The 27,361-nt window shown below is 40.4% G+C and overlaps 1 protein-coding gene across 1 annotated transcript in view; it reads left to right on the forward strand.

Annotated features, from left to right (window-relative positions):
- The window catches only part of kcnt1b (potassium sodium-activated channel subfamily T member 1b), a 68,209-nt gene that overhangs the window by 30,311 nt on the left and 10,537 nt on the right, over positions 1–27,361 (forward strand). Inside the window, exons 3-31 of the mRNA XM_087176879.1 lie at positions 1,644–1,723; positions 3,001–3,106; positions 3,897–3,956; positions 4,056–4,104; positions 4,321–4,380; positions 6,263–6,337; positions 6,603–6,686; positions 8,194–8,288; positions 9,406–9,586; positions 10,141–10,305; positions 10,514–10,650; positions 11,842–11,905; positions 12,136–12,244; positions 12,354–12,462; positions 14,902–15,051; positions 15,168–15,403; positions 15,713–15,733; positions 16,381–16,594; positions 17,785–17,890; positions 18,094–18,266; positions 19,436–19,507; positions 20,574–20,708; positions 21,070–21,181; positions 21,519–21,620; positions 22,030–22,113; positions 22,215–22,343; positions 22,978–22,998; positions 23,302–23,599; positions 25,872–25,934. Of these exons, the coding sequence (XP_087033005.1) occupies positions 1,644–1,723; positions 3,001–3,106; positions 3,897–3,956; positions 4,056–4,104; positions 4,321–4,380; positions 6,263–6,337; positions 6,603–6,686; positions 8,194–8,288; positions 9,406–9,586; positions 10,141–10,305; positions 10,514–10,650; positions 11,842–11,905; positions 12,136–12,244; positions 12,354–12,462; positions 14,902–15,051; positions 15,168–15,403; positions 15,713–15,733; positions 16,381–16,594; positions 17,785–17,890; positions 18,094–18,266; positions 19,436–19,507; positions 20,574–20,708; positions 21,070–21,181; positions 21,519–21,620; positions 22,030–22,113; positions 22,215–22,343; positions 22,978–22,998; positions 23,302–23,599; positions 25,872–25,934 (3,290 nt within the window). The remainder of the gene's footprint in view (positions 1–1,643; positions 1,724–3,000; positions 3,107–3,896; positions 3,957–4,055; positions 4,105–4,320; positions 4,381–6,262; positions 6,338–6,602; positions 6,687–8,193; positions 8,289–9,405; positions 9,587–10,140; positions 10,306–10,513; positions 10,651–11,841; positions 11,906–12,135; positions 12,245–12,353; positions 12,463–14,901; positions 15,052–15,167; positions 15,404–15,712; positions 15,734–16,380; positions 16,595–17,784; positions 17,891–18,093; positions 18,267–19,435; positions 19,508–20,573; positions 20,709–21,069; positions 21,182–21,518; positions 21,621–22,029; positions 22,114–22,214; positions 22,344–22,977; positions 22,999–23,301; positions 23,600–25,871; positions 25,935–27,361) is intronic.

Genomic DNA, 27,361 nt, shown 5'->3' on the forward strand with positions numbered 1-27,361 from the left:
CTATAAGAATATGTCATTTGTGTGTGTGTGTGTGTGTGTGTGTGTGTGTGTGTGTGTGTGTGTGTGTGTAGCTTCGCCTAATTCCTCATAATGGAAATGCAAAGCACACAGTGAACATTTCCTGCCTTGGAAGCTGTCTCCATGACGATGAGGCCGGAAGAAGGGGAGAGGGGAATAGCTGGAAGACGGTGCATATTTCATGTTCTTTCTTCCACCTACACTCTTTATCTACACATATATACAGTACATCCCTCAGGAGTCGGCTGCTCTAATTGCCCTCCTGCTCTCCTTCCTCTCCTCCCCTGTCTTTTTGCTCCCTGTATTCATCTTGTCACACGAGGTAGAAGGATCCAAGGCGCCATTATTACTACCCTTTCATGTTCATTACCGACAACAAGCTCTCTACATTACAGATGCTGTTAATAGACCTGTCTCAGTACCTGCATTCGTCTAACTGACCTACAGTGTCTATATCATCATTTGTGCTTAAGTTCTCATCTGGTCAAGCCCCCCAGCCTATTAAAGTCCATTACATCTGCTCGAAACTTTAATAGCTTTGGATTCGTCAAAGTACGTGTCACTGGTGAGAAAACATAGCTGTTAGATTTGAAGCACTGTAGTTTTTAATAGATGATTGTTAATTAATAATGGATCATTTTGTGTTAGTACTCACTGTACCATGAACCAGGCTGTCCTCATGTTCTCACTTACTTATGGAAATAGTCTAGACCCAAGTGCTGCAAACTCTAAACAATATTTCAGATTATGTGTCTGGTTAGTAAATGTTTATATAGAATATAAAAATAGAAATTGCTAAACTCCCCCACGGAGGGGGATCATATGTATTCATGGCTGATACTGTTGCATTGTGAAGGCAAACTATACATAATGACTGATGGTAAATGGAGGGTTAACAGCTTTAGTCAGAAGAGTGAAAAGCAAAGCTTTAACTGACCTGGATTTCCATAAAGCTCATGCTTGTTGTCCTTTTTTACCTTCACCAAACACAGTTATGGCATTTGCACAATTAACATTAACAACAATCTTTTTTTTTCTCTTTTCTTTTTTTTGTTGCTAGAATGCAAACTAGCCGGGTACATAACTTCTTGTGCACTGACTGAAATGTTTCTTTAGCATCAAGTGTCAAACTGTATTGTACAATTAAGTTTAGTTTTTTTATTATTTGATAAGCATTGGGAGTATAGGCATACTTTGTTTGAATAAAGATTTATTAGAAAAACTCAGGTATTATATTATTATATAAGGTAGAATCAGAAATGATACCCAGCTTGAATGCAAACATAGTATGACTGTGTACATGTGTAACATTTACTGTGACTGATGCTGAATTCAACACATCTATGTAAGCGCTAATACACTTCTTTGTCTTACACCTGATTATATATCACCATTATATGCTTGACATTGTTTGGTCAAATGTAATTTGCTATCTCTCTTGATAATCCATCCATCCATCCATTATCTATACCGCTTATCCTTGTAGGGTCGCAGGGGGTTGGAGCCAATCCCAGCTGACAATTTGAATTCTGCTGTGCATGTGTTGGTAGGGGGGATCATTGAAGTGTTTCTGCGCAACCACCTGTAAACGTTTAGACTGACACTTTGTCACTGTTCCCCCACAGGGTGCAGGTGGAGTTCTACGTGAACGAAAACACCTTTAAGGAGAGGCTGAAGCTTTTCTTCATCAAAAACCAAAGGTCAAGTAAGTACAGCCCACAGGGAGCGTCGCACCACTCTCCTCTCCTGGTGCCACGAGATACGTATGCTCAGAGCTAAATGAAGAAATAAAAAGCATAATGTAGGAAATTGCAGTCAGTGATGACGCATGTCCAATTTCTGTCTCAGATGGGGTTTTTCATTATTACATTAACTGCCTCATTTTAAATGACTGTAGTTTAGTGTGTGTGCACACTGTGGCCCAGCATGGACAAAAGAGCATGGGTCATTTGCTGCGAGACGAGGCAGTGCTGCAGTGTTTTTCTAATTAGGAGATAAGACTGGCTATGCCACAACATCTCTGAAAGAGACGCTGGTGCAGCTCAGTGGTTTGGTGCATTGTGTCTGAAAGCCATTCATTTGTATCTGGTTGTAAAAAATGGACACTATGGGAACTCTCTGTCTTTGTTAAAGCGTGTCGTTAACATGTCCTCGACACTGATGAGGCTCTGCTGTGCTTCCCTTAATTTGTCATTGTCACTAAGCCTCCACAGTCTTTGACATAAAACAACAGAGTCTAATGAAAATGTCACTCTCAGCTGCAGGGGTATGTTGCTCTATTGCACTGCAACATTGTTTGTGTGAGTCCACTTTTCAAATCATTTTAACATTGATGCTGGCTTCATGTGAAGAGGTCGCGTCACTGGAGATTAGGCAGCTGCTGAGACTGATTGGATGTGGGTAGTACAGCTAGCACCATCCTCTGGCTAGCAAGCGTGTTGCATGCACACCAAGTTTCTGCTCTGCATATTTGCAAGTCTTGTGTGCATATCAGTCTATGCCTGCACTTACTTGAGAAGGGGATTGTGATTCTACCAACATTATCCCACTGTGCTATTTCTGTGTAATCCCACCAGTTATTTATCTCGCTGTGCGTTGTCCTGCGTCATATTCTAATAAATAAATAAATGTGCTGGTGTTACTTTGTGTTATTCTTAGAGGATTTGAAAGTTACGTGTCAGGGAAATCAGTTGTGACAGGGTGCCAGAGCAACACAGACCTGCATTAGTCATGCTTCAGGGCTTCAACAGATATAGTGACTTTATGTCTTTCACTAAAGGCATTTTAGGCACCTAAAGAAATGGTGTTCAAGCAGTGTCAGTGTCCTAATGAGGAGAGATCTGTCAGCTTCTGTTGTCAGCAGCAAACTTACAATCGCAGAGGTGGTCATAACCCCTCAGGGATTGAACTCTAAACAACAGACAAGTGTGGAACCAGTTTTTGATTCACATGTCCGATGTTGCTGTGTTTGTTGCTCCACAGGCCTGAGAATCCGCCTGTTCAACTTCTCATTGAAGATTCTCACTTGTGTCCTGTACATAGTGAGAGTCAGCCTGGATGACCCCAAGGATTTAAATGGCAACCCATGGTGAGAGTCACATTCAATAGAAGCTTCCCATTCATCAGTTATTCCCTGCGCCTGATGTGTCCATATTCTTTTGGATAGTTGCTTTTTAATATGTGATTTGTTGTTTTTGATTTTGATGCTTATTAAAAGTAATGTGACAGAAAAAAAGCTACTGTGAAGAGACTGTTTTTGTAGACACAGCTCTTTTCTCTTTTGTTTTATCACTTTTAATACCATCTGTCTTTTTCGTCTTCTATTAATGCTGAACCAACCAGATAACTTGCTGTATGTGGATTTTTTTAGTGGAAAAAACAATTCCTATTGGCATAATCATAAAAACAGAAAATGCGAAAGATATAAAACAACATTTACCCATATGGAAATATTTTGGATTTTTACTTTCAGCACATGGAAGATCTCTAAGGGCTTCTTCCGAGGATTATACCTAAAACTGAAAACCTAACTCAGCATTTAAGTCAGTGACATTGTGTGATTTGGTGACAAAACATTAACATTGTCTAGGAATGAATTTCTTTGTCTTGAAGTGGTCACATAATTTTATTAATTTTCTGTGTTTAAAACTTAAAGTAAGTGAGAATCCTCCTGTACAGTCATGAGGAAGTTGTAGATGGTCTGTATTGTGCCAACTGCCCACAGCTTTTAGAGACACGTTCGGGTTTGTTTATTTATGCAAGCGTGTTAACTGATGGAAATGTTTCCCAGTGGGTATGTTTCCACTCATGCACACACATTCACACACACTTTCATGCCCCTTGTGTGTTTCTCTTGTTGCTGTGTTTTTGTTTTTCAGCAGTTCAGTGTGCCAGAACAACAGTTTGACAAACACAGCAGAGTCATCAGAAATCAAGTGGTACGTTTCTGTCAAAATGGCATTTAATCGTAACTTTAAAGTGAAATTCTATGGTGATGCAATGGAGTGTGAAGAAAAGCTTCTGATGGTTTTTGACAGGGACCTGATTTTCTGGGTGAACAGAAGGGAGTCGGTGTGGGCGATACAGGTGAGAATAATAACACGCCGATGAAAGTGCACATAAATCTGCCTTCCACTGCATGAAGTGAATCTCAGTGCATTATTCAGTCCAAACACACTAGCACCCATTTATTTGATAAAAGATTCGCAGGGCACAGTAGTTCCTCAGTGAAGGTTGAGTATCCAGAAGTGATGAGTTTGCAGTTGCTCGGTTCATTTAACTCCCTATCCCCCTCTGCTCCAGGTGTCGGTGGCCTTAATCAGTTTCTTGGAGACCATGCTTATCACATATCTCAGCTACAAGGTAAGAGACGGACTCGCAGTGCACAATTTCTCTCTTTAATCCATGCTGATGTCCTGCAGCTGTCTGACCAAAGTCCAGCACTGCCTGTTTATTTCTTCTCGTGGGCCGACAGCTCTCTGTTCCAGTGCCAGGGCACCTCTAAAAGACATGGGAGCCAGGAGTCTCTTTGCCTAGTTTTAGACTCAGACATCACACTCTGTTGCAGATACAGGTTATGTAAAAGGGCTCATAGAGCAGGAAGTGCACGCTTTGGTTTTCATCTTCAAGGTGCATTTCTGTCCTTGGTTCATATGCATTTAAAGGGCGCATCATGTGAATAGTGAGAAGAGATATTGTCATTATGTATTCTGTGAAAATAACTCGTGTTCACACAAATAGCAAGGGTCAGCCAAAGTGTGAGATTCCTCCACTGATAATGAGCATGCACATGAACCTGATCTTTGCCCCTTACTATACAGTAATACGCCGTATGTAAATTAGGTGGTCAACATCTTCCAATTTCAAGCACTTCAGTGTCAGCAGTTATTATAAATTTCAAGTTTCACAAAAGTACAGTGCAAGTAATTAAATGGCTTTGGGATGGACTGCGTTACATACAGGTGTTTCTGTTTCTGTGGTTGCTTTAGTTAGACATTGAAGAAAAGCTCAGTTTAGATTTAAATGTCTTAAATGTAGTAAGGCTGAATGACCTTGGGATTTAATGATATGGGGATCAAACATAAAGACGACACCTGTCCTGTTATCGCCACCCACAGCTTATGAAGATTAAGTCTGAATCCTGCCAAAGCCGAAGTCCTCAGAAGTATTATCGGTCTCAAAAAAAGTTGCTTTGCATGGAAATCTTAACCTTTATATTTGCTGCTCTGAGACCCATAGTGTTTCTTAGACATGTTGCTCTACAGATTTCAGCTCCTTCCCCCGTGGTGATCTCTAAAATTTGGTTGGGGGTTTTATTAAATGCAATCTTTTTTTTTATCTTTTCATGTCTCGCCATGTCTTTTTGTCTTTCCTCAGAGGGTCATGAGGGGACCCATACTGAATTTATTTCACAGGGACCAAATGCCTGAATTTTATTTTTCTCAGATGGTGGCGACTTGTAACCTTGTAAAATGTTTTGGTCTCACAAAGTTTTATTTTCTTTATTGATGTTTTTGACAGCTCCATCATAGACACAATCCACATCAGAGCTGCACCTTTTCAACTCAGCTGTGCTCTCAATATGCAGTTAGCTGCAACCACTCTTTTCTTTATGTAAATACTGCATCATCTGGCCTTTTGAAGATAGTCTACATTTGGCAGTGGCCACAGGATACTGTCGGTCTTCAAATAAACTAGTGTTTTTTTTTTTGTTTGGAAATATCTTAATATGATGCACATAATAATAAACTAAGCATTTACATATCCTGTGTAAAAGCAGGAGCAGAGAATGCAGCTTACAGAAGGTTAAAAAGTAAACTCTTCAAAAATTCATAAAACCAGGAAGAATTTTGTTGAACAGAGATTTAATTAAAAACATTTCTGTATATAAACTCTTAAACAGTAGTTAAGCGTCAGTAACATGCCCCACAAACAAGGCACATGCTTTGAATGCTTTAATAATAAAAACAGGTCAGAGAGGAGTTGTTTCTTGACCCAGCATTAATTACTGCTCCATTCCAACTGTTTATACCAAAGAAAAAAGCTTGTTTGATTTTATTTTACTCACCCATTAGAGTGTAACATGGACATACTGACAAAACTGTAGTTATCTGGCCTTTTATTCGGTTTTCTTGTGACAGCTGACTTATTAGAAAGGTCATTATTACTGGAATAACACTTCTCTCTAAAACAATCTGACCTGTCACTGGTTCATTGACATATTTCACATCAATTTCCTTTCCAGGGTAACATTTGGGAGCAGATCTTCCAGATATCCTTCATATTGGAGATGATCAATTCAGTGCCATTTATAATCACAGTGAGTAATTAGCTTAATCAGTTGATCGATCAATCTGTTCCCCAAAATTGTATTAGCACAGCTGCTTCATTTATGCTTGAGGTCATTTTGTTATTGGATTGTTCTGTACAATCCAGTGAGCTAATGTTAATGCCTCCATACAATTTCTACTTCATCCAAGCTTTAACATTTACCATCCAAATACCCTTTATGAGAAATTGCCAATTTTTGTTTCTTTCTTTCTCTTATATTCTCACTTCCTTGGTTCCTTCCTGTCCTGCTTAAGATCTTCTGGCCTCCATTGAGAAACATATTCGTCCCTGTATTTCTTAACTGCTGGCTTGCCAAAGGTGCCCTGGAGAACATGATTGTAAGTATTTTTATGTACATATTGTAATGTACCAATTGTAGATGTATAGCATAAACAAAGTTTCCGGCACACACGCGGAGCTGCATGGGTTTTAGTTCTGCGGGAAGGAGCATTATTCACCCGGTGGCAGCCATGTTGGAAGTCTCCGTAGTTCATGAGTAAGACTGACTGAATGGGTTTATACAAATTAGCAGTCTGGACAGAATTCAGTTGAGCAAGGGAAGTTCTTTCTTCCTCGTTAGCTGACACTGCCTTTTTGTGAACACATCTAATTTGTGCACTAGCCAATGCCATACTTCTGTGTGACATTGTTAGCATTAATGCTGGTTACTCTGATAAATTAGCCTCCTGGCTAATTAGTTGGCCAGCAAAGCTAACACCAACCATTTGTTTGGATTAACTGAGCTGACTGCCATTATGAGAAAAGATAAGAGAGGCAAGGGATAGAGACGTGCTTTTTTTTTTTTTTTTTTTTTTTACAATTGCTTAAAAATGAAATGAGTCCAATTCAGGCTATTTACTGAATACTTACATCCATATTACAGCAATCTTTGTATCTTTGTCAGGTATTTATATAGTATCTTCTCTGCATGGTTACGCACAGAACTAGATTGATTCAAGTCAATTGATCTTCATTATCCCACCTGCTGCAGCTGCTGGGGTGTAGTGATGAAACTGCAAAGCGTGCAAACACTTAAACTAGAGACTTACGCTGAGGTTAATGATGAATTACATTTATTGGGGGACTACAGCATTATCAAAGAAGTAGACCCAAGGCAAGGCAAGCCAAAACAAAAAGAGGCAAGTGGCAAGTGCAGGCAAAACAAAACAGGACAAAACACTGCGCTGTAACACAGAAGTAAAGGAAGGATAAAAACGCCTGGTGTGCAGAATTCTAGTTTCAGTGTTGTGTGGGATTTGCCATGGGTGCAAAGTCACAGAGTACATGGAATTCAAAGCAATTAGATGATATCCAACCGTGGTAGTGCATGCTCTTGCAGTGATGCAGATGAGACCACGACAGAGCAAGAGCCTCATGCCAAGGCGGTAGATGGGCAGATGGTAGAATCTGGGGCCAAGTAGACCAGAACATGGAGAGAAAGCAATGGCAGGTTGGAGAGGCGGTGGCAGGCGGAACATGCTAACAAGGTGCGAATGGAAATGAGTCGTGAGCTGCATATATTTCAGGATGGACAGTATGCTAATGTGGGGGAAAGCATAATATGGATTTAGTTGAAACATGCACTAATAAAAGGGAGAGAACAGTGGAATTTTATTCAGACCATCCTTGTTATATCCTAACACAGAAAGAATCTCTCCAGGTCAAGGCAAAGTTATTAAATATGAAGACAGTAACTGACTTTTCTTGTTATACACATGTCTTTGATGTAGTTTTTATTGAGAATTTAAAGATGTTGTAATTGGTAATCCAGAACGGAAAATGTAATTCAATTCCCAGTCAGTGGTATGGATATGACAGTTAATGTGTCTCTCTCCCTCTGTCCAGAATGATTTCCACCGTGCCATCCAGAGGACCCACTCTGCCATGTTCAACCAGGTGTTCATCCTTATCTGCACCTTACTGTGTTTGGTGTTCACTGGGTGAGTGAACATCTTTCTTGCTATTCATCACTGAAATGTATCTCTTACCACAGAGGCTTTCATGTAATCATCCTGTTTACTGACCCTCAATGCAAAATCTGGTCCCTGAACCTGAACCTTCCCAGAAAACATCATATGCACGTGTTGCAAATGTTAATTGCAGAATAATTCATGAAACTACACGTGTCGTGAAAGCAGAGATTGAAATTTGGTATTTTGAAAGTAGGCATGGTTTGCTCTTGGCTCAGTGTTTGAGTCAGATGTGCACAGTTTGCATGGCAAAATAAAATTAAACTGAAAGTAAGAAAGCAACAAAATGTAAAATGTCAGAGCTATTTAACATTATGAAGTCAGTTTGCTTCTTTAACTTGCAAAAGCAAAGGGTAAATGTCATAAAATGTAAAAACACAAATAATACTTTGACCTTCATTATCTTGATGTTTGAACTATTTTGTGATCAAAAATGGTGTTGAGCAGCAAGGAAACGTGCAGAAACACTTGTTGGATATCAGGTCACATGAGAGACCAACAAAAAGAAAATTCGGCAAGAACAAGTGACATTAAGGGAAAAAACCTTGTGAAGGTTTTTGGCATAAATGGCCAATTCTTATTCACTTGTCTTTCATTTCTTATATCTCATTCATTTCCACTCTTATAACACCAGTTTATCCAGTTTCTCCATCAGAGCTGTCACTTCTCAGACCTTCGCTCCCTTGGCAACTCTCATGAGCCTTGGCCACCACCCAGCACCTACCTCATCCACTCCACCCCGTCCAGTTAGACATTCCCATCCCCCACTCTGCCTCAGGGTTTCATTAAATCTTCAACTTATCAATGGAAAAAAACCCACAAACGAATAAGCACAAGCAGCGAGGTGGAACTGACAGAGCAATCAGTGGTGTCACTTCAAATGACATACTGCAGAGCCTTAGCGGTATTGACTTTGGTGCCCTTTGATCCTGGTAAAATTGAATTTTGATATGCACTCCACCAGGCTAAAGCATAATACTGAAGCAGAATCCCTAATTAAAATATCTCCTCGTGTCTCTTATTTGAATTATCTTTATTCGTAGGAGATGTATCTGATGTCACTGTGTAATTCATCGTTGTTCTGCAGAGCTTGTGGGATCCAGCACCTAGAGAGAGCAGGGAAGCACCTGACCTTGTTTGACTCGTTCTATTTCTGCATCGTCACATTCTCCACTGTGGGCTATGGGGACGTAACACCACAGATCTGGCCCTCGCAGCTGCTGGTGGTCATTCTCATCTGTGTTGCCCTGGTGGTCCTCCCACTGCAGGTACTAACTATAGCTTAAACTAACGTAGTGTTTTCTTCCCCTAAGTGCAGTGAGCGGTTCCATTCTTGACTTATCATAGTTAGTTTGATGTTGTGCATCTAGTAATGACCCTCATGGGGCTATCATCCAACATTAAATTACATTTTGTTGTAACTTTCACAGGCTGGCAGCAAATAACAATCTACTAAAATGCTTCTTTCGCTGACATATTTTCCTGCAGAGGAAGTCTTCAAATCTTATTCACAATTCAGGCCAAGTCATGCCAGCCCCCGTTTGCTATATCCACCTGTTCATTGTGTTATTTATTTTTTAATATCCCTAACATGTTCATCACGTCAAGTGTTCTTAGATGTTTACTGTCCCTGCTGAGCAAATTGGGTGAGAAATAGAAATGAACTCCTGCTGCTTGCAAACCGCTGCATCAGCAGTTTTTATTCGAGCGCTCCAACTCCCCATCTGTGTCCAGACAGCAAATCTATCTCTCTCCCATTATTTAGTCGACTCTTGTTGCTTGTGACATCACATCGATGATGTTGTCGTTGTCGTTGTGTCAGTTTGAAGAACTAGCGTACCTGTGGATGGAGAGCCAGAAGTTAGGAGGAAACTACAGTCGTCATCGCGCACAGACAGAGAAGCATGTGGTGTTGTGTGTCAGCTCACTGAAGATCGACCTGCTGATGGATTTCCTCAACGAGTTCTACGCTCATCCCAGACTGCAGGTACAGTGAAAAGACCAAATGGCCATAACGCTTTAACTTTCTTCTGAGACCTGCTCATTCCAAGTGAGAGGAGACGAAACCACACAGTAACTTTGAGTGTTGCTTATTCAATCAGGAATATTTAATGTTATACAGAAAAAAAAATTAGATAAAAAAATCTTTTCAGGCCATTTAGCTAAAGGCACTTGTGTTTGTCTTTGTCGCGCAGGACTATTACGTGGTGATTCTGTGCCCGACAGAGATAGACATTCAGGTTCGCCGTATCCTCCAGATCCCTCTGTGGTCTCAGCGGGTTATCTACCTGCAAGGATCTGCCCTTAAAGACCAGGACCTGATGAGGGCCAAGTGAGTGAAAGCATAGCATGGATTCTCACGTTTACGCAAACACATAAAAAACAGACTGAAACATGCACATAGTTATGTCCCAACTGTGTTTTTAGCAGACATCTGAAAGGTTGCTGACATGTCTGATTAATTCAGTATGATTATTTGCCCATCACTGATGGACATAAAAACAGGTGTTAATGCTAAGTTCTTTTCTTCTTACAGTCTTTGAACATTCATGTTATCTTCTTGAAAGTTTGTGGTTTCCGTCCTGCACTTTATCTTTGTTTTATTCCATTTTCTGTATAAGAGTATTTTAAATGTAAATATAAAGTATAAGCCCTCCAGTGGCAATGCAAAGCCACTGAAGTGCAGCTGATGTGAAATACTTTCAAGTCCATTTGGCTGCCCTCTGCTTGCACATCAGTGTAATGGGATTCACTCTGCATTTATCATCTGCTCACATCAAAGGCCACATGCATAGACTGCAATAAAAAACTGTGATAGATCATGTTGGAATATGTTGGACCTGCCAGTCTTGGCTCAGTTGATGCAGAATGTTGCGGCACCAGCGTCGACAGCGTGCCTCTCATGGCTTTATGGTTGCTTCAGGGGAGCTTACTGCCAAATGCTGTTTTGCCGCTTTATACTGCCTGTTGTGCTGTGATGCGATACCAGTGAAATGGGGTCTAACTTCTCACGAGCTCATGATGGTGTAAAATCAAAGCCATAAATTTGTCCAGCAGACCCCCCCACACACATCTCCAAGAGTCCCTTCTTCAACGTGCAAAGCAAAGCGTGCAGTGGATTAGATGCTATGGCAATTTCACACACTGATATGTAATAGATAAGATCACCAAGCCAGGTAAGCCTCATAGACACATCAGCTCTGCTTTGCTATACGATTTTCTTGTAATCATTTGTTCACATTGTAGTTTTCAGTCACAAATAAACAATCTGTACCGTTCATGATAGCAAACACTGCAGTCTAATGTCAACCAGCAGCAGATTGCTTTCATGCAAGAATGTAGCTGTTAACCTTTTCAGCCATTGTCACAGAGCATCAGCACTCATCCATGCCTAGTTTTTCTTTAAATCATTGATTTCCTTAAATTTTCTGTTTGCTTGAATTACCTCTTCGCAGTCACCAGCCCGTGACCCTTCCTGTCTGTGCTTCTTTCTTTTTCTGTTCGTCTCTCTGTTGATCTTCAGGATGGATGACGCCGAGGCCTGCTTCATCCTGAGCAGCAGGAACGAAGTTGATCGAACTGCTGCTGTGAGTCACGTCAACAGGAATTTGTCGAAACAGTTGGAGACCCTGTTTCATTTCCAGTATAAACCCTCTCATGATGAGAGTAATTTCAATAGCACAATTTCTCTTCAGTCTTTTTTCCTTTTTATAATTAACTTGAGAGATTGGATATTGAGATCATGTTGAGTATTGAGCACACACTGAGTATCGCTGAGTCATTGGATGCATACAACAGCACAATCTTTGTTCCACAGGACCACCAGACTATTTTGAGGGCCTGGGCTGCGAAGGACTTTGCTCCAAACTGTCCCCTCTACGTCCAGATTCTCAAACCAGAAAATAAATTTCATGTTAAGTTTGCTGGTAAGTGCAGGAAGGCCACATACCCACTGAAACAGTCATTTTCTCTGTATGATAGATTTTAGACATCTCTAAATCTAACCTGTTACTCTAATTTTTCCATTTCAATCAGATCATGTAGTGTGTGAAGAGGAGTTCAAGTATGCCATGCTGGCACTCAATTGTGTGTGTCCAGCCACGTCCACCTTAGTCACGCTCTTGGTTCACACCTCCAGAGGACAGTGAGTACACATCACTGTTTTCATTTATTTTACGCTGTACTATTCATATCAGCATTCATTTACAATGATATGGGCTGTCCACTGTCAGGATCTTCTTTTATTACCCCGTGAGTTGTTATGGTCCTGCACTGTTCTCACCAAATCATATTCAGATGTGGCCAAAAGCGTTGGTACTGTTACACCTCACTAAATTAAACAAGTCTCCATTCTTCTTGAAACATGTTGAAATGAAAAGCCACAGAATAAAACAGCTGTGAAAAGAGCTGAATTTTGACATACTCTTCTAAAAGAGCTACCAATCATTCAGTCTGGGCCATTTTACAGGGGGGTAATAAATAAGTGGATGTATCGATATTTTAAGCAGACTATTGTTTTTGATTAGTATCAGATTGTGGCAGTGTATTCAATCTTATAATCAGTCATTAGGCCTATTTAATGAAATGGCTGTTTGGTATCATTGTGTGCACCTCACTGAACACGGACAAGATTAAGATGAAGAAGAGCTGTCTGAGGAGATAAGGAAGAAAAACATTTGTCGTGCATGGTCAAGTTAAAGGCCATCTCCAAGCAGCTGGATGTTCCTGTGATGAACTGTGTCACTAATATTATTAACAAGCCAATCCCCCTGGATGTGGGCATTAGAGGAAAATTAACGGAGAGGAGGAGAGTTTGAATGGTGGAGACGGAGCCAAGGAAAACTATGAAACGGATACAAATTGACCTCCAAGATCAAGGTACAGCAGTGTCTAGTCACTTTTAAAAGTGAAACATAATATGCCTGATTGGGGTTTGCTGAAATGCAAACAAACAAAGTGTCCTTTGGAGAGATGAAACAAAGTTGGAGCTTTTTGCTAAGTCCCTATGTTCACAGAAGAAAGGCCTTTAAAGCTAAGAACCCTATCACCACTATGAAACATGGAGGAGGCTCAGTTATGTCATGGGGTAGCATTGCTGTGTTTGGCACAGGCTGCTTTGAATCTGTGCAGGGCACAATGAAATCAGCCGATTATTAAGGCGCTCTGGAGAGAACATACTGCCCAGTATCAGAGAGCTCTGTCTCAGCGGCAGGTCAAGGCTCCTCCAACAGGTTAATGATCCGAAACATACATCTAATAGCAGCTGAAAATGATTGAGAAGAAAAGATTGGACCATCCTGAAGTGAAGTGGCCTGCCATGAGTCCTAATCTGAATCCCCTTGAACATCTATGGAAAGAGCTGAAACTCGCAGATGGGAAAAAGGCACCCATCAAACCTGAGAGAACTGGAGCAGTTTGATCAAGGAGATAGGGCTGAGAATTATAGGAGTCTCATTATAAGCTACTAAAAATGAAACGAGTAGCCTAGCTCTGTCCAATTTCCACCACAAAGCAGGTTTTTGAACAGATTAAAAGAACAAGATGTAGCGTGTTGATGAGCCTTAGTGATGCTGGTAGGTGGATTTTTATTACTTTTTGAAGACGTTTGAAGTCAGTGATCTGGCAAACATAACAGAGCTGAACCTTTTTCAGTGGACTCCACCTTTACATTACTTATCAAAAACTGATGTTGAGATTTAACGCGACCAATGATATTATTTCTTCCTCCAGAGCATCTCAACCCCTATGAAACAATTTTATTCAGCAAACCTTCAGTCTTCCTAGCTTTGAGTGCTCTGTTAATGTTTTAGTTTTAGTTTAGTATTTGAGAAAAATGATACAGATATCCCTGCAGCAGAGTTTTTACAGTTATAAAGACTGGACCTGGCTTTTCTCTCTCTCTCCGCAGAGCTGACTACTGCACTGTCGCCACTGCAGAAACTTGTCACTGTCAAGTCAGTAAACATTACACTTGTTCCTTCTTAGGCTGAAACACTGGCTGTGTTTTTCACATTCTGTGCAAGGTGACTACTGCTATCCTCACTGCTATCCACAGCAGAGCGCAGCACATCCATTTTAACTTCCATTATGGGAACTTGTACTGGCTTGGGGCTGTGAAGGTGACAGGAATGGGAATAGAGTGCTCTATGGCAGGCGTTAAATTAGGCGTTAATTGCGAAATTGATTAAGTTATGAAGTACATGAACTGCCCAAATAAAACGACCTCATAGCTTTTCTCTTTAGTTCATTATTGCGACTAGAATGCAGGAGTACAGGGTCAGGGAAGGTCATGAAAGGTCAGATAGATTTATAAGTCTATGAGGAAATTTGAGCTGTTGACTTGCAAATAAAGGCACATTTGATTTAAGCTTCTTTCTTTTGACTTGAAATGCCTCTTGAGCCATACTTGAAATAAGAACTGAGAAATTGATGCTAGCCTAGTTATGATCTGACATCTAATTCAAGCATAAACCACATTTTTCTTTTAAAGCAGAGCTGCTTTTTGCCCAAAGTCCATGGTAGAAGTCTGATTCTTCATGTTACTGTAATTCAGGTTGTAAATATTCTGATAATACTTTTCCAGGGAGGGACAGCTGTCACCAGAACACTGGCAGAAGATGTATGGCCGCTGCTCGGGAAACGAGGTCTACCATATCCGCTTGTGTGACAGCAAGTTTTTTGGGGAGTACGATGGAAAAAGCTTCACCTACGCTTCCTTCCATGCACATAAGAAGTTAGTAAGACTTTCTCCAGCTCAGACTGGGCGCACTATGATAATGTGTTATCTCATTACTATTAGTGTTGAAGTCTTTTGGAGCAAGAACGTTGCCTACCTCCCTTTCCTCGCAGGTATGGTGTGTGTTTGATCGGGGTGAAGAGGGAGGACAACAAGAGCATCCTCCTGAACCCCGGCCCCCGCCATATCATGGCTGCCGCTGACACCTGCTACTACATCAACATCACCAAGGAGGAGAACTCAGCCTTCATCTTCAAACAGGAGGAGAAGCACAGCAAAGGTCTGGCTGTCTCCGGCCTCTACGACGCCCCCTCCAGGCTGCCTGTGCACAGCATCATCGCCAGCATGGGTGAGAGAAAAAGTAGAGAAGCTAGCGAAGGGAGGAAGATGGAAGATAATGTTGGTAGTTGCTTCAAGTTTCAAGGTTGCGGACATTTGATTGGTTGAAAGGGTTTCCTTGTAAGCAGAGAAAATGGATGCTTTGCTGTTAATGTTTTACTCTAAATTGCACTCGAGCTGAGTGTTTCTGAACAGCGCCTGCCTTGGTGATGCTGTACGCTTTCTCTGACTGTTATGCATGAATTTTTTTTTTCTTACATGCTTTTTTAATTTGTCGGCTGACATTATTGTGTTGTGCTTTTTCTTTGACCTGTGAAAGTTGATCAGGCCACTTCATATGGTAAGTTTGTGCATGGCGCATCACTTTTTTTACACTTATTTGCTGCTTCTAAAAAATGTTCACAGTCTATAGTGTTTTATACAGTGTACACGGCACTGATATTTCATTATTGTTAAACTAACGATTTTAAATGATAAATCACATTTTTATATCATTGTATATTTATATCACGTATCTGACATATGTACTGTGCATATATCATGTATCTGATATGATATATGTATTGTATATATATTATACATCATATTACAAACTGCTAATATGATGTTTGAAGTCATGATGTATGAAGTTGACACACACACACACACAATGTCAATACTGTTTGCATGACCTTTGTGGTAGCTTGATATTATAATTACATGATTCAGAAAGCAATACATTTTCTCCTCAAGGTTAAACAGCTCAAGAAGGTGAATGAGGGTGGCTAAGATGCTGAACAAGCTAAACGTGGGCTTTATTACATCCAATATGAAAAGGCATTTTCCAGCAAAGACTTTTGTCTGAGATAAAACGGTTAAGGGTGTGCAAATATTCACTGTTGGCTTAACAACACATGACAGTAAAAGTGTGCTGTGCATGCTATTTCTAAATTGCCTTCCAGTTTCAGGCTCAGTTGTATACACAAAATAATGTCCTGTTATTTTCAGGCACTGTAGCCATAGATCTCCAGAACCCCGATCCCCCCGAGGAGAGCGGCAAACTGACCTTGCCGACGGAAAACGGCGCTGGGAGCCGCAGACCGAGCATTGCACCTGTCCTGGAGATCGCCGACTCCTCTGCCATCCTGCCATGCGACCTGCTCAGCGATCAATCAGAGGATGAGACCAACCAGTCAGATGAGGAGGGCTCTGTAGGGTCAGAGTAAGTGACGTAGCTGTGGATAAAGTGTAAGCTTAGACCTTATTGAGCCATAGAGATTTGGTGTATTGTACAGTATGTCTTGTCATGCGGCAGTAAACAAGTGAAATGTCCTCTTAGTGCAAGTGTCCTGTGCTCTATACGTGATTGATCTCACCTGCCCTCCTCTTCTTCTCAACGCCTCAGTGGTTGTAGGAGGACAGATGGATGGGTTTGGGATAAGCGTGTAATTTGTGTGTAATGCTGTAAGGTTTCAGAGGTGGCAGTGATGGTGTATATGTCATCACAGGGACAGGGTCAGCAATTTTACTCTGGAGGGAGGGTCATGTTGTGTGTCCTTACATAAATCCTCACCCCTCAGAGAGTCAGAGGATTCAGTTTATCTCAGCACTGCGTTCTTCTCTTTTCTCTCTCTCTCTCTGTGGTTTCATTAGACTGAGATAAGTTCCAGATAGATTGGGTGCTTGTGCCTCATAGTTTGTACTCCAGCACATCCAAGTCCATCAGAACAGCAGCTGTTACACCCAGACATCAGTGGGTCTCATAATGTTGGACATAACACACTTATTACTGCAACCCATGGCTCTTGGCCAGTTTTTCTTATTGAGGAGTTTTCAGAAGGAGTGATTGGAAAACAACTAAAACCCAAGGTCCCACACTGCCATCGTGTGGTGATCAGGTTGTAGTTGCATCAGTAAACAAAGTCAGAGTCTGTTTTATTGGCAAACTAAAGGGCACTGTGAAACCGATAAGGATAATTGCAGCTGACACGTTACAAATCAGGGGACACACATCCAAATTGACACCCAAAATGAGACACAATTAAAATTAAACTGACTGAAAAAACCTTGGAATTGTTGATGTAGTGATCAGGAATTATACACATCAGCAATTTGAGCAAAACAGCTTCAGCAAAGTGAAAAGAAGAATAATCGTTGCAGTATAATAAAATGATGAGGACAATGTTCCATTCAATATTTCAACATGTGAAAGCTTTTACTTCATTGTGTGTCAGTATATTTGAAGTTTTGTGGAGAGGTTGGAAACTCTGGTGGATATTTGATACTAAAGTCGATATCTGTGCAATATGTCAGAAGGTTTTTACTCCAGCTCCTTGACTTTGCTTAATCACAATGTTGTTAAAGTTTGATAGGACTTGTTCTCAGATGCATTTCTTGCTTCTTTTCCATCAGTTTTGTGAAGGGATACCCTCCCAACTCGCCCTACATCGGCAGCTCTCCAACCCTGTGCCACCTCCTACCACAGAAAGCTCCATTCTGCTGCCTTCGCCTCGACAAGGTGAGTTCACCTGCAGGAAAAGACAGAAGAAGAAGAATTTCACCTTTCTGGAAATGTCTCAGCATTTAACAGTTAAAAACCAAAATTGTTAGGAAACATGAAATTAAGCATTACCAGCATTTGGCATGAACTAACCTGTCATGTTCTCTGATGTGTCTGTGAAGAACCTGGCTGACTTCCGGTTGAATTGTGTCTCCATCCAGGGCTGCACACATAACAGCTTTGAGGATGCCAAGGCATACGGCTTCAAGAATAAGCTCATTATAGTGTCTGCAGAGACCGCAGGAAACGGTCTCTACAACTTCATCGTACCTCTGCGCGCTTACTATCGGCCCAGGAAGGAGCTCAACCCCATAGTGCTGCTGCTGGACTACCCGTAAGACTGTTCAACCCTCCCTGCTTGTTGGTTTGTTTTCATCATATGGCAATGTACTGCAAAAGCACCAAAGTATTAATTATCACATCAAAAACTCGAGGAATAGTCTCTTTTATGTAGAAGCTTCTAACGCATACGCTACCTCCACCTATAATCATGTGCATACAATACAATAAAGATGAAACAGCATGCTAATTCGCTACGTGGTTAGCATATTGATTGGCTTAACAACTAATAAAGTCGGCCTTTCTTTGGCCCTTCTTTGCTACATGGATGCCAACATCACTGTACATTAATGTCAACATACATGTAGGTTTTAACAGTAATAGAACCTTTACAATTGTCTCATATTATTTCATTATTTCAGACTTTGATAAAAAATCATCTGGTACTTGAATATGAGGACATGAGCCAGAAGTGGTTGCAGTAGAGTTGGTAATTACAGCTTGAAGAACATACAAGTTAACTTTTGGCCTTGATACAGGATAAAACATTTTTTGCATGATTAATAGAAAGCAGTTCTCCAAGCAGAAAACTGAAAAGAAGTTCAAAAGATGTTGTTTTTTTTTTTGGGGGGGGGGCTCTGCTTGGCTGTTTTATGTTGGTGTATATCTGCATTTGTTTGTGGACGTATGTGGATTTCAGAAATTGCTTTCAGTAGAAAATTGGAACTATAGCTTAGGTTTTCTTCTAAGATAAAGAAAAAATTGCTTTTGCATTATTCATAAACAAAAGTTTTCTCTGCATAAAAGCCTATTTGTGTTAGGGCATATATACGCATAGTGTGTGTGTGTGCGTGTGTGTGTTGCAGCAATCCACACTCTTTTGTTGCTCTAATTCACTGTGGGTTTCATTAACCTCGGCCAGATCTCTGCGGTTGCTGAAAAAGATAAACTACAAAGACAGAGAGCCAAGAAAGTGACACCCTCAGGAGTTTCCATAGCAACCACTTAAATCCTCCCATTGCATTGAAGTATTGAGCTTATGTTTACCTCTTGTTGCCTGTAAGCCATCAATTGATCCAATTCAAACAAATCCCTCTGCCCTCATCAACCAAGAAACAAAGAGATTTCAGGAAATTACATCAGCAATATCATAATGTTTCACTGGGGTTTTACAAACATAATTAGTGTGGGATGCTCATTCATGATGTTTCCTGTTTCCTGCAGGCCAGACAACCACTTCTTAGAGGCAATTTGCTGCTTTCCAATGGTGTACTTCATGGCTGGCACTATTGATAAGTATGTATTTGGATTATAAAAACTTCTTCATTTGATTAACTAATTCAAGGATCGTGTTCATCTCAGTGTATATTTTTTTAAAAGCAATAGCTACCAGCAATAGAGATTACTGAACAGCTATGTTAAATTGTAGGACTTTGATTGCAGAATATATTTAATTTCAATTAATCAATAAATGACGTATTTGGTGTTAGAGGATGATAAAGATAAGGCTGCTTTTTAGAATGAAGTTTTGCAGTGATGTTCAAAAATCTCACAATGCAATTCACATTCTTCTAAAATGCATGTCTATGTCTTTTTGTAATGGCTTTCATGTTAAGTGCACACCCAGGACTGGTTTGCACCAGGTTAAGTTTTTTAAGTATCATTTTGCACCCTTAAAATGTAGGAAAGCTTTGCTAGTAAGGACTTCAGTAATGTGTAAATTGGTTGCTAGGAAGCACTGGTTTTGCCATTAAATCATAAAAGTTCAACATAAGTGCCAGAAATAACAGTTTTCGTTGCTTATTATGTAATAAAGTTATTTATATGTACATGAACTTTGTAAATGTAAATGCAACTTTATTTTATTTGTATCTGCATTCATGAAGAAATGGGCTTTATAGTTGGTACTGATGCAGTTTAGATTGAGTGGATAATATAGTAGGATTATGCTAAACTCAAAGATGCTATTTGGTCCTGTAGTCTGGCAGTATTAGCTTATCCAGTTTACATCAATTTTAAACAGCATTTTTGATCAAGTGTCAGGACGTACACATATATTAGCAAACTAGTGTTAGTGTCGCCAGTTATCAGCTACACAACAGTTACACCTGCCAGTTTGCAGATGGAAATAGTTAGTAATATAAGTCTCAATGTTAGTACTACTTTTTGTGGTGCAACCTGTGACCTACTGAGGTTGTTCAGAGTCATTCTAGGAAAGTAGTAGGAAGGTACAAACGTAAACTTAAATAGTTAATGGAATACGTTGAACATAACAGATTGATCTTCTGCCATTCTTATGAAGAGGAGATATTTCCTGACGTGTCATGAAGTAATAACCACTGTTGTTTTCTGAATGGACCAGCCTGGACAACCTGCTGCAGTGTGGTATAATCTACGCAGACAACTTGGTCGTGGTGGACAAAGAGAGCACCATGAGCGCTGAGGAGGACTACATGGCAGACGCCAAGACCATTGTCAACGTCCAGACTATGTTCAGGTAACGGAGAGAGAGTTTTACTGTATAGAAATATACAGTAAACAACTAATACTGTCATTGGATGTTTTTTTATGAGCTGGACCTTCAGGTTTTGGATAAAATTTGCACCAGATTCCACTTGATTAACTTCTTCATCTAAGATGTCGGAGAGTAAATGCTTGTTTTTTGGACTTTGCCAGAATGGAGAATGAGCTCATCTCAAAACAAACAAACTGCAGTTGCCAAAGCTCTGAACCTACTCTTTTATTTAACAGCTAAAATGAAAAGCGTTTATCACTGCCACACCAGGTTTTCCCCTCAGCACAGAGCATTTCATTTCTCCTGTGACATCCCTCTCTCTCTGTATCTCCACCCCTCTCAGGTTGTTCCCCAGCCTCAGCATCATCACTGAGCTCACACACCCATCCAACATGAGGTTCATGCAGTTCAGAGCCAAGGACTGCTACTCACTCGCTCTCTCCAAACTGGAGAAGGTAAGTGGTTAAAAGGGGGGTGGGTCTCAAAAGACTAATCAGAGCTGGATTATAGAGGATTATCTGCAGCAGTGAAAATAGAGTCAGCTCAACCTTTCTGTGTCTGAATGGAGAGAATAAAACACAAAAAGAGACACGAGAGAATCTGGTCAAGATGATCAGTAATATCTTGACTTGAATTATGGCCAGGAAGTTACAGTATTCAAACCAACCATAAAAACCTTTTTGAACATGGAGCAAAAGAGCAATAGTTAATCAAACATAAAGAAAAAAGTGATATTTTAACATCTTGTTGCTCTGTTTCTCAAATCCTTTTTGTATTCATTTATTTTTCCAGATAGAGCGTGACAAGGGCTCCAACCTGGCCTTCATGTTCCGGCTGCCGTTTGCTGCAGGCAGGGTGTTCAGTATCAGCATGTTGGATACGCTGCTTTACCAGGTGGGATAACAGACTTCTGGGGTTCACTCTGCAAGAGGTCAAGATAAACATAGACTGAGGGGAATGCACACGTCAGTCAAGTCGTAGAATTTTGTGCTGCTACATTACAGTAGCCCAAAGCAAGTAAAGGCAAGAGCTGAAAAGTCTATAATTGGTTTGTTAACAGCTTCTGGAAATGGATGCTCCATAAAAGGGAAATTGTTGTCATGAAGTGATTCCAGGCGTGCAATGAACAATGCATATTTCTTTAATCGAAATAAGACTTGATTTGCTCAGTATGTGGGGTAGTATACTGTATATACAGTACATAGATGTCTAAAACTAATAGCTGTACAGCTTGTTTTCCGCTGGGTTGGGGTTACTGTAGTTGAAAACATATTCATCGCGGTCACTCTCTCTGTGTTGACAGTCCTTCGTTAAGGACTACATGATCGCTATTGCGAGGCTTCTCCTTGGTCTGGACACCACGCCTGGCTCTGGGTACCTGTGTGTTGTAAGTACAAATGCTCCTGCGTCTAAGCATAGGGATTCGTCAGTTTGAGTAAGTGTGTGTGTTTGATGTGCATCGACTGGATTTTTGTTGTCTCTCCTCAGATGAAGGTCACAGAGGAGGATCTGTGGATCAGGACTTATGGCAGACTCTTTCAGAAACTTTGTTCCTCCAGCGCTGAGATCCCCATAGGGATCTACCGCACCGAGTCACACATGTTCTCAAGCTCAGAGGCAAGTTCAGTTTGATCATATACTAAAATCCGATACCTGCCTTTGGCCTTGGCCCCGCTGCATCTTTGTTTTCCCTCCATTATTCTTCCTTTAAGGTTTTCTTCTCCTTTCTCACCTACTGCTTATACCTCCATTTCTTTCATTTCCATGTAATTTCCTTCTTCTCCTAAAATGCCTTTCTGTCTTCCTTTCAATTTTTTTCCATTTTGCCTTTATTTATTCCTTCTAATCTTGGCCCTCCTGTTATTCTCCTTCTTTCTGCCAAACTTTTACTGTCCATTCTTTATAGATCTTCTGTTTGCTTCTGTTAAGAATTTGTTTTCACTTTTTATGTCATTTATATGTCAACAGGGAAGGAAATTAACATTTTTGCTTGGATACCACAGTTTTGGTGCTTTTTAGCCAGAGTGATTATCGAAATAGAAATCAGCCTCTCAATAATATTTGGCAGAAATGTGCCTGTGGTGGCTAGTGTTAATTTCCCACTGTTTCTTGGCAATAAAATAGGAAATCCACCATATTTACTATGTCATGTGCCGACATTTGAGGCTTTTAATTTTGTTTGCTTTGGATGCCCCCCATCTTTCATTGCATCTCTTTGTTTGGATGTCTGTCTGTCCTTCTCTTGTTTCAGTGCAAGGGCAGTTATGTACAGGTAAGATCCAAACGTGCTTGTTTTTAATTTGGATATTTCAATCAGCTGTCATCTTTTTCTTAAAGCAGGCAAAGATGAAAAATGCCTTTCTGGCATTTTTCTGGCATTTATCAATATCCAAAGTTCACAACCATCATTATTTGATAATACCGGCTTCTGAAAGTAGCAGCTAAAGAGTCATTAGAGATAGATGTTTGCTTTTAATGTAATACAGACAGGTATCTCTTTAAAAAATGGAACAGAATTAATAGGATCAAGCCTACACAAACATCCAGCATTAACACTGTCACCCTGTTCTCCCAGTCTCAGGTGTCCATCAACGTGGAGCAGGGCGAGGAGCATCGTGAGCGTGGAGAGTCCTGGAAGGAGAAGACGGCCCACAGAAACTCCACCACGAGCAACCAATCGGAGCACCCGCTGCTGAGGAAGAAGAGCATGCAGTGGGCGCGGCGTCTGAGCAGGAAGAGCAACAAACCGTCAAGTCGAGCCGAGCGCATCTCGCAGCAGAGACTCAACCTGTACCGACGCTCCGAGCGACAGGAGCTGTCTGAGCTGGTCAAGAATCGCATGAAGCACCTGGGCCTGCCCACCGTGGGATATGGTGAGTAGAACAGCTGATGGCGTTGTGTTTGCTTTGTTTTGTAGAAGTTGACTTGTGAAGGTTAATTCAATGTAGTAGTTTATGATATATAACTTTATTGTATAACAAGACTAAATACAGTAGAGGTGACTGCTAGTAATTGTTTAATTTTGGATATTTTTCTGTTTTTATTCCATTTATAATTACTTGATGTTAATAAGTCATAATATACCTGAAAATGAATAATAATGCAAATTATGTTTGTTGCAGATTGGAGTCTCTGTTCATTAAACGTTTCTGTAAGGTCACAGCAGGTCTGGTGGCAGAAATAATGTAGTTAGCTGAGGTAAAGCTCAGTGGGTGAAGTCTAACAATCTCAGTTTTAAGAAGAGAAAACCTTGCAAATGTTGGCGGCTCTTTGCATGTTCATGATCATAGCCAGGGAAGGCGCAAGCTGCAAGGTGAGCAGACCAGTAGCTGTAAGCTTGTATGGTTAGGTTGAACTTCCGTTTAGGTCAGTTCTTTATACCTTACTGAGACTACACGCTCTTTTTTTATGTTTTTGTTTTTGCAAATCACTTTGTGATCTCTTGTTTTATTATTGTTATTAGTAGTAATAGTATTATTAGTATTATTACATTAGTATAAAGCTGATACCATCATGCAGCAAAAACTATGAAAATCCCATGTGGCATATACAGTAGAGTTGAGGTTAACTAATCAATTACTTGACGGACAGAAAATTAATTGCAACCATTTTGATAATTAATTATTTGTTTAAGTTACTAAAGCAGAAAACTGGTTCCAGCTTCTCAGTGTGAATACTTGCTGGTTTCTACAGTGTTTTATCATTGTAAATTGAATCTGTTTGAGTTTTAGACTATTGCTATATGTTTTAAAAGGGTGACAGTTATTTCTCTGGAATTTCACAGACTGAACTATTAACTATTAATTGAGGAAATTATTTCCACATGAATAATGACTAGTGAATTAATAATGGAAATAGTTGGTGGCAGCCCTATGATAAGATCTCACTGACAACAGTGGTTATGCAAACCTAAAACTGGCTAGTAGAGCATGTTGAAATGAGTTTACTTCCCCCAGGATGAAGAACAATGTGACTGATTTCAGGCCGCAGGGCTTAGCTTGTTTCAACTGAGGAACATTTGGATCATACCAAAAACCTCTATGATCTTGGAAAGACATCATTAGTATCTGGAGTTGCAGTTGGTAAAACAAGCACCTGAGTTAGCCACTCTTATACTACTTGTCCTTTTTCCTGGGCTCAATTCCACCTTTAGAAAGCCCACTTGGATAATGGGTTATTCTGGGCTTCTATGTGTGCAGTGAACTTTAAATTGTTTAGATTGAGTATACATCTTAGCTCTGATTAGGTTGCTAATCATTGCATTACCTGTATAGGCCTGTATGCCTGACTGTAGTCTGTCTACTTTAAACTTGATAGAGAAGCGTGGAGTGATTCTTTAGCTCCACCCACTGAGGCGTTTCCCGGCCCATTACATTATTTCTGCCATGGGAACAGCGTGTTCAAGAAGTTTATTTAAAACTCCAATCTGTGTCCTAGTCATTCGGTGTTATCATCTCATTTACTATTAAGACATGGTGCTGTGGGTCTTGATAGGACAGATCATTAACACCCCACGTCATCTTCATTAACCTTCAGAGAGCCTCATTTTTCTCACATTACTTTCACACTCATCAAACTCTTCTTCTGTGTGCCATAAATCATACACACCATTCCATAGTCATGATCATACCAACATGTAGATGTGAACACATCATGCATGAAGATGCAGGAGCATTGTTCTCAATTGCATTTGATCAGAGACTGCAATTGCCTGCATTCTTATCTGCTCACTTCTGGACTTTTGTTTCTTTAGTTCTTCTCTCCTCCCAGCTTCATGCGTTAAATAAAAGCAGAATCATGCTCCAGATGTGTTGCACTTGCTAAATATTATGTAACATGTCAATTAAATACGTTTCAGGAAGAACCTCAAAAGCTCAAGATCTTCCTAAGAACCATGAAAGTCAGTGAGGATTTCTGCAACATGTGGCAGATGAATAATTTGGAAGTGATTCTGTGCACACACTAATGCATGGCTTCTTTGCATCGCTCTCACCTTTTCAAGAGTTCTTTTTGAAACTGCAAATGCATTCGCTGCCTGCCTGATCTTTGTTTTCCCTTTTTTCTTGTTTTCCCCCCTTCTTCCTTATGTTCCTCTTCCTCCTTTCTCTCTCTGACTCTTCTATCTTCCCTCCTTTTGGCTTGTAGAGGATGTTTCTAATCTCACTGCGAGCGATGTCATGAATCGAGTAAATCTAGGATATTTGCAAGGTAATTTGTGTGCCGTTTATAACTCATTTACAACATGTGAGTGGTTACGTCCATCCTGTGGAGAAAGAGATTTTGTATTTTCACCAGCATCCATTGAAGAATAGTGCACTGAATTTTTCTGCAGAACTAGAAATACTCACTTGTAGAAAACATTTGTTTCCTTCACACTTTGCCTTATATGTTATGGATACTATACATTTTCTAGTTAATTATAAATTAACACATAAGGACATTGAAGTTAACAGTGAATGCCATTGCTTAGAGTTGCAGGACATTTCAGAGCATCCGTATACAGAGGGAACCAGGCTGTCAGGTTAGCTGGTTGATCACGGTACTGCAACTTTACTGCATGAGTGTGTGCGTGTGTGTGCGTGTATGTACAGTATGTGTGTGTGTGTGTGTGTGTGTGTCTGTCCTGCCAGACTGAATGGTAGATCAGCAGCCAATCTATCTCGCTCTACTATCTCTCTCTCTCTCTATCTGGTCTTTGCTGCATTGTGTTTCCGTGAGGTGACGTCCCAATTGGCTAGAGTACTGCAGGGCACAAGAGTATGGCTTAAAGAGTGGAGCAGAACGCGTTATGTCTGTGGATGGAAGGTTAGGTGTAGTCTATGAATATAGACCTCAAATATAAAGAATAATGTGTATCTGAGGTGTCCTGAGGTAGAAAATAAAGAACTGAGAGGAGGAAAAGCCACTTTGATTCTTTCACCTCCACCTTGCCTGTTATTTTCATCCATCAGGACTCCTCAGAACGTTTTATCACTTTATACAATGGCCACTTAGCCACAGGCAAAAAGAAGAAGCAGTGTTTACATTGTCATCCATTTCTGAAAGTTTGTTGTAGTTTGGTCTGTTTTGCTAGTTAGATTTCACTAGTGTTGCTATGGTTACCTGCAGCTTAATACAGTTTGTGCACTGATTTACAGTGGCAAGCAGAAGTAGGTGAACCCTTTGTTAATAGCTTAAACACATTGTCATTTTATGACCAATTAATGCAGAAACCCAGGTCATTTCAGTCTTTCATATCTTTATTGAGCAAACCCATTAAACATTCACAGTGCTGGTGGAGAAAGTAAGTGAACCCTTGGATTTAGTAACTTGCCGAACCTCCTTTGGACCATTCTTCCCACAGAAATGCTTCAGCTCAGCCATATTCTCGGTATGACTGACTCCAACAGGTGGATTTTCTTTATTTAAAGTCATTCTTTAGTAGATTTACTTTGATGTTTAGGGTCATTGTCCTGCTGCATTATCCAACTTGTGTGGAGCTTCAGCCACCCGATCATTATCCTGTAAGATACCTGAATAAACTTGGGAATTAATTTTACCCTTGACTATGAGGAGCTGTCTAGGTCTACGGGACGCAAAGCAGCCGCAGATCATTGTAAGTCTAATCATTTACTTTTGAAAGTCAAAGTAGCTCT

This window comes from Seriola lalandi, unplaced genomic scaffold (genome assembly GCF_002814215.2).
Source record: "Seriola lalandi dorsalis isolate HSWRI2012SDOR001 ecotype SW California unplaced genomic scaffold, Sedor1 jcf7180002054572, whole genome shotgun sequence".
NCBI classification, from domain to species: domain Eukaryota; kingdom Metazoa; phylum Chordata; class Actinopteri; order Carangiformes; family Carangidae; genus Seriola; species Seriola lalandi.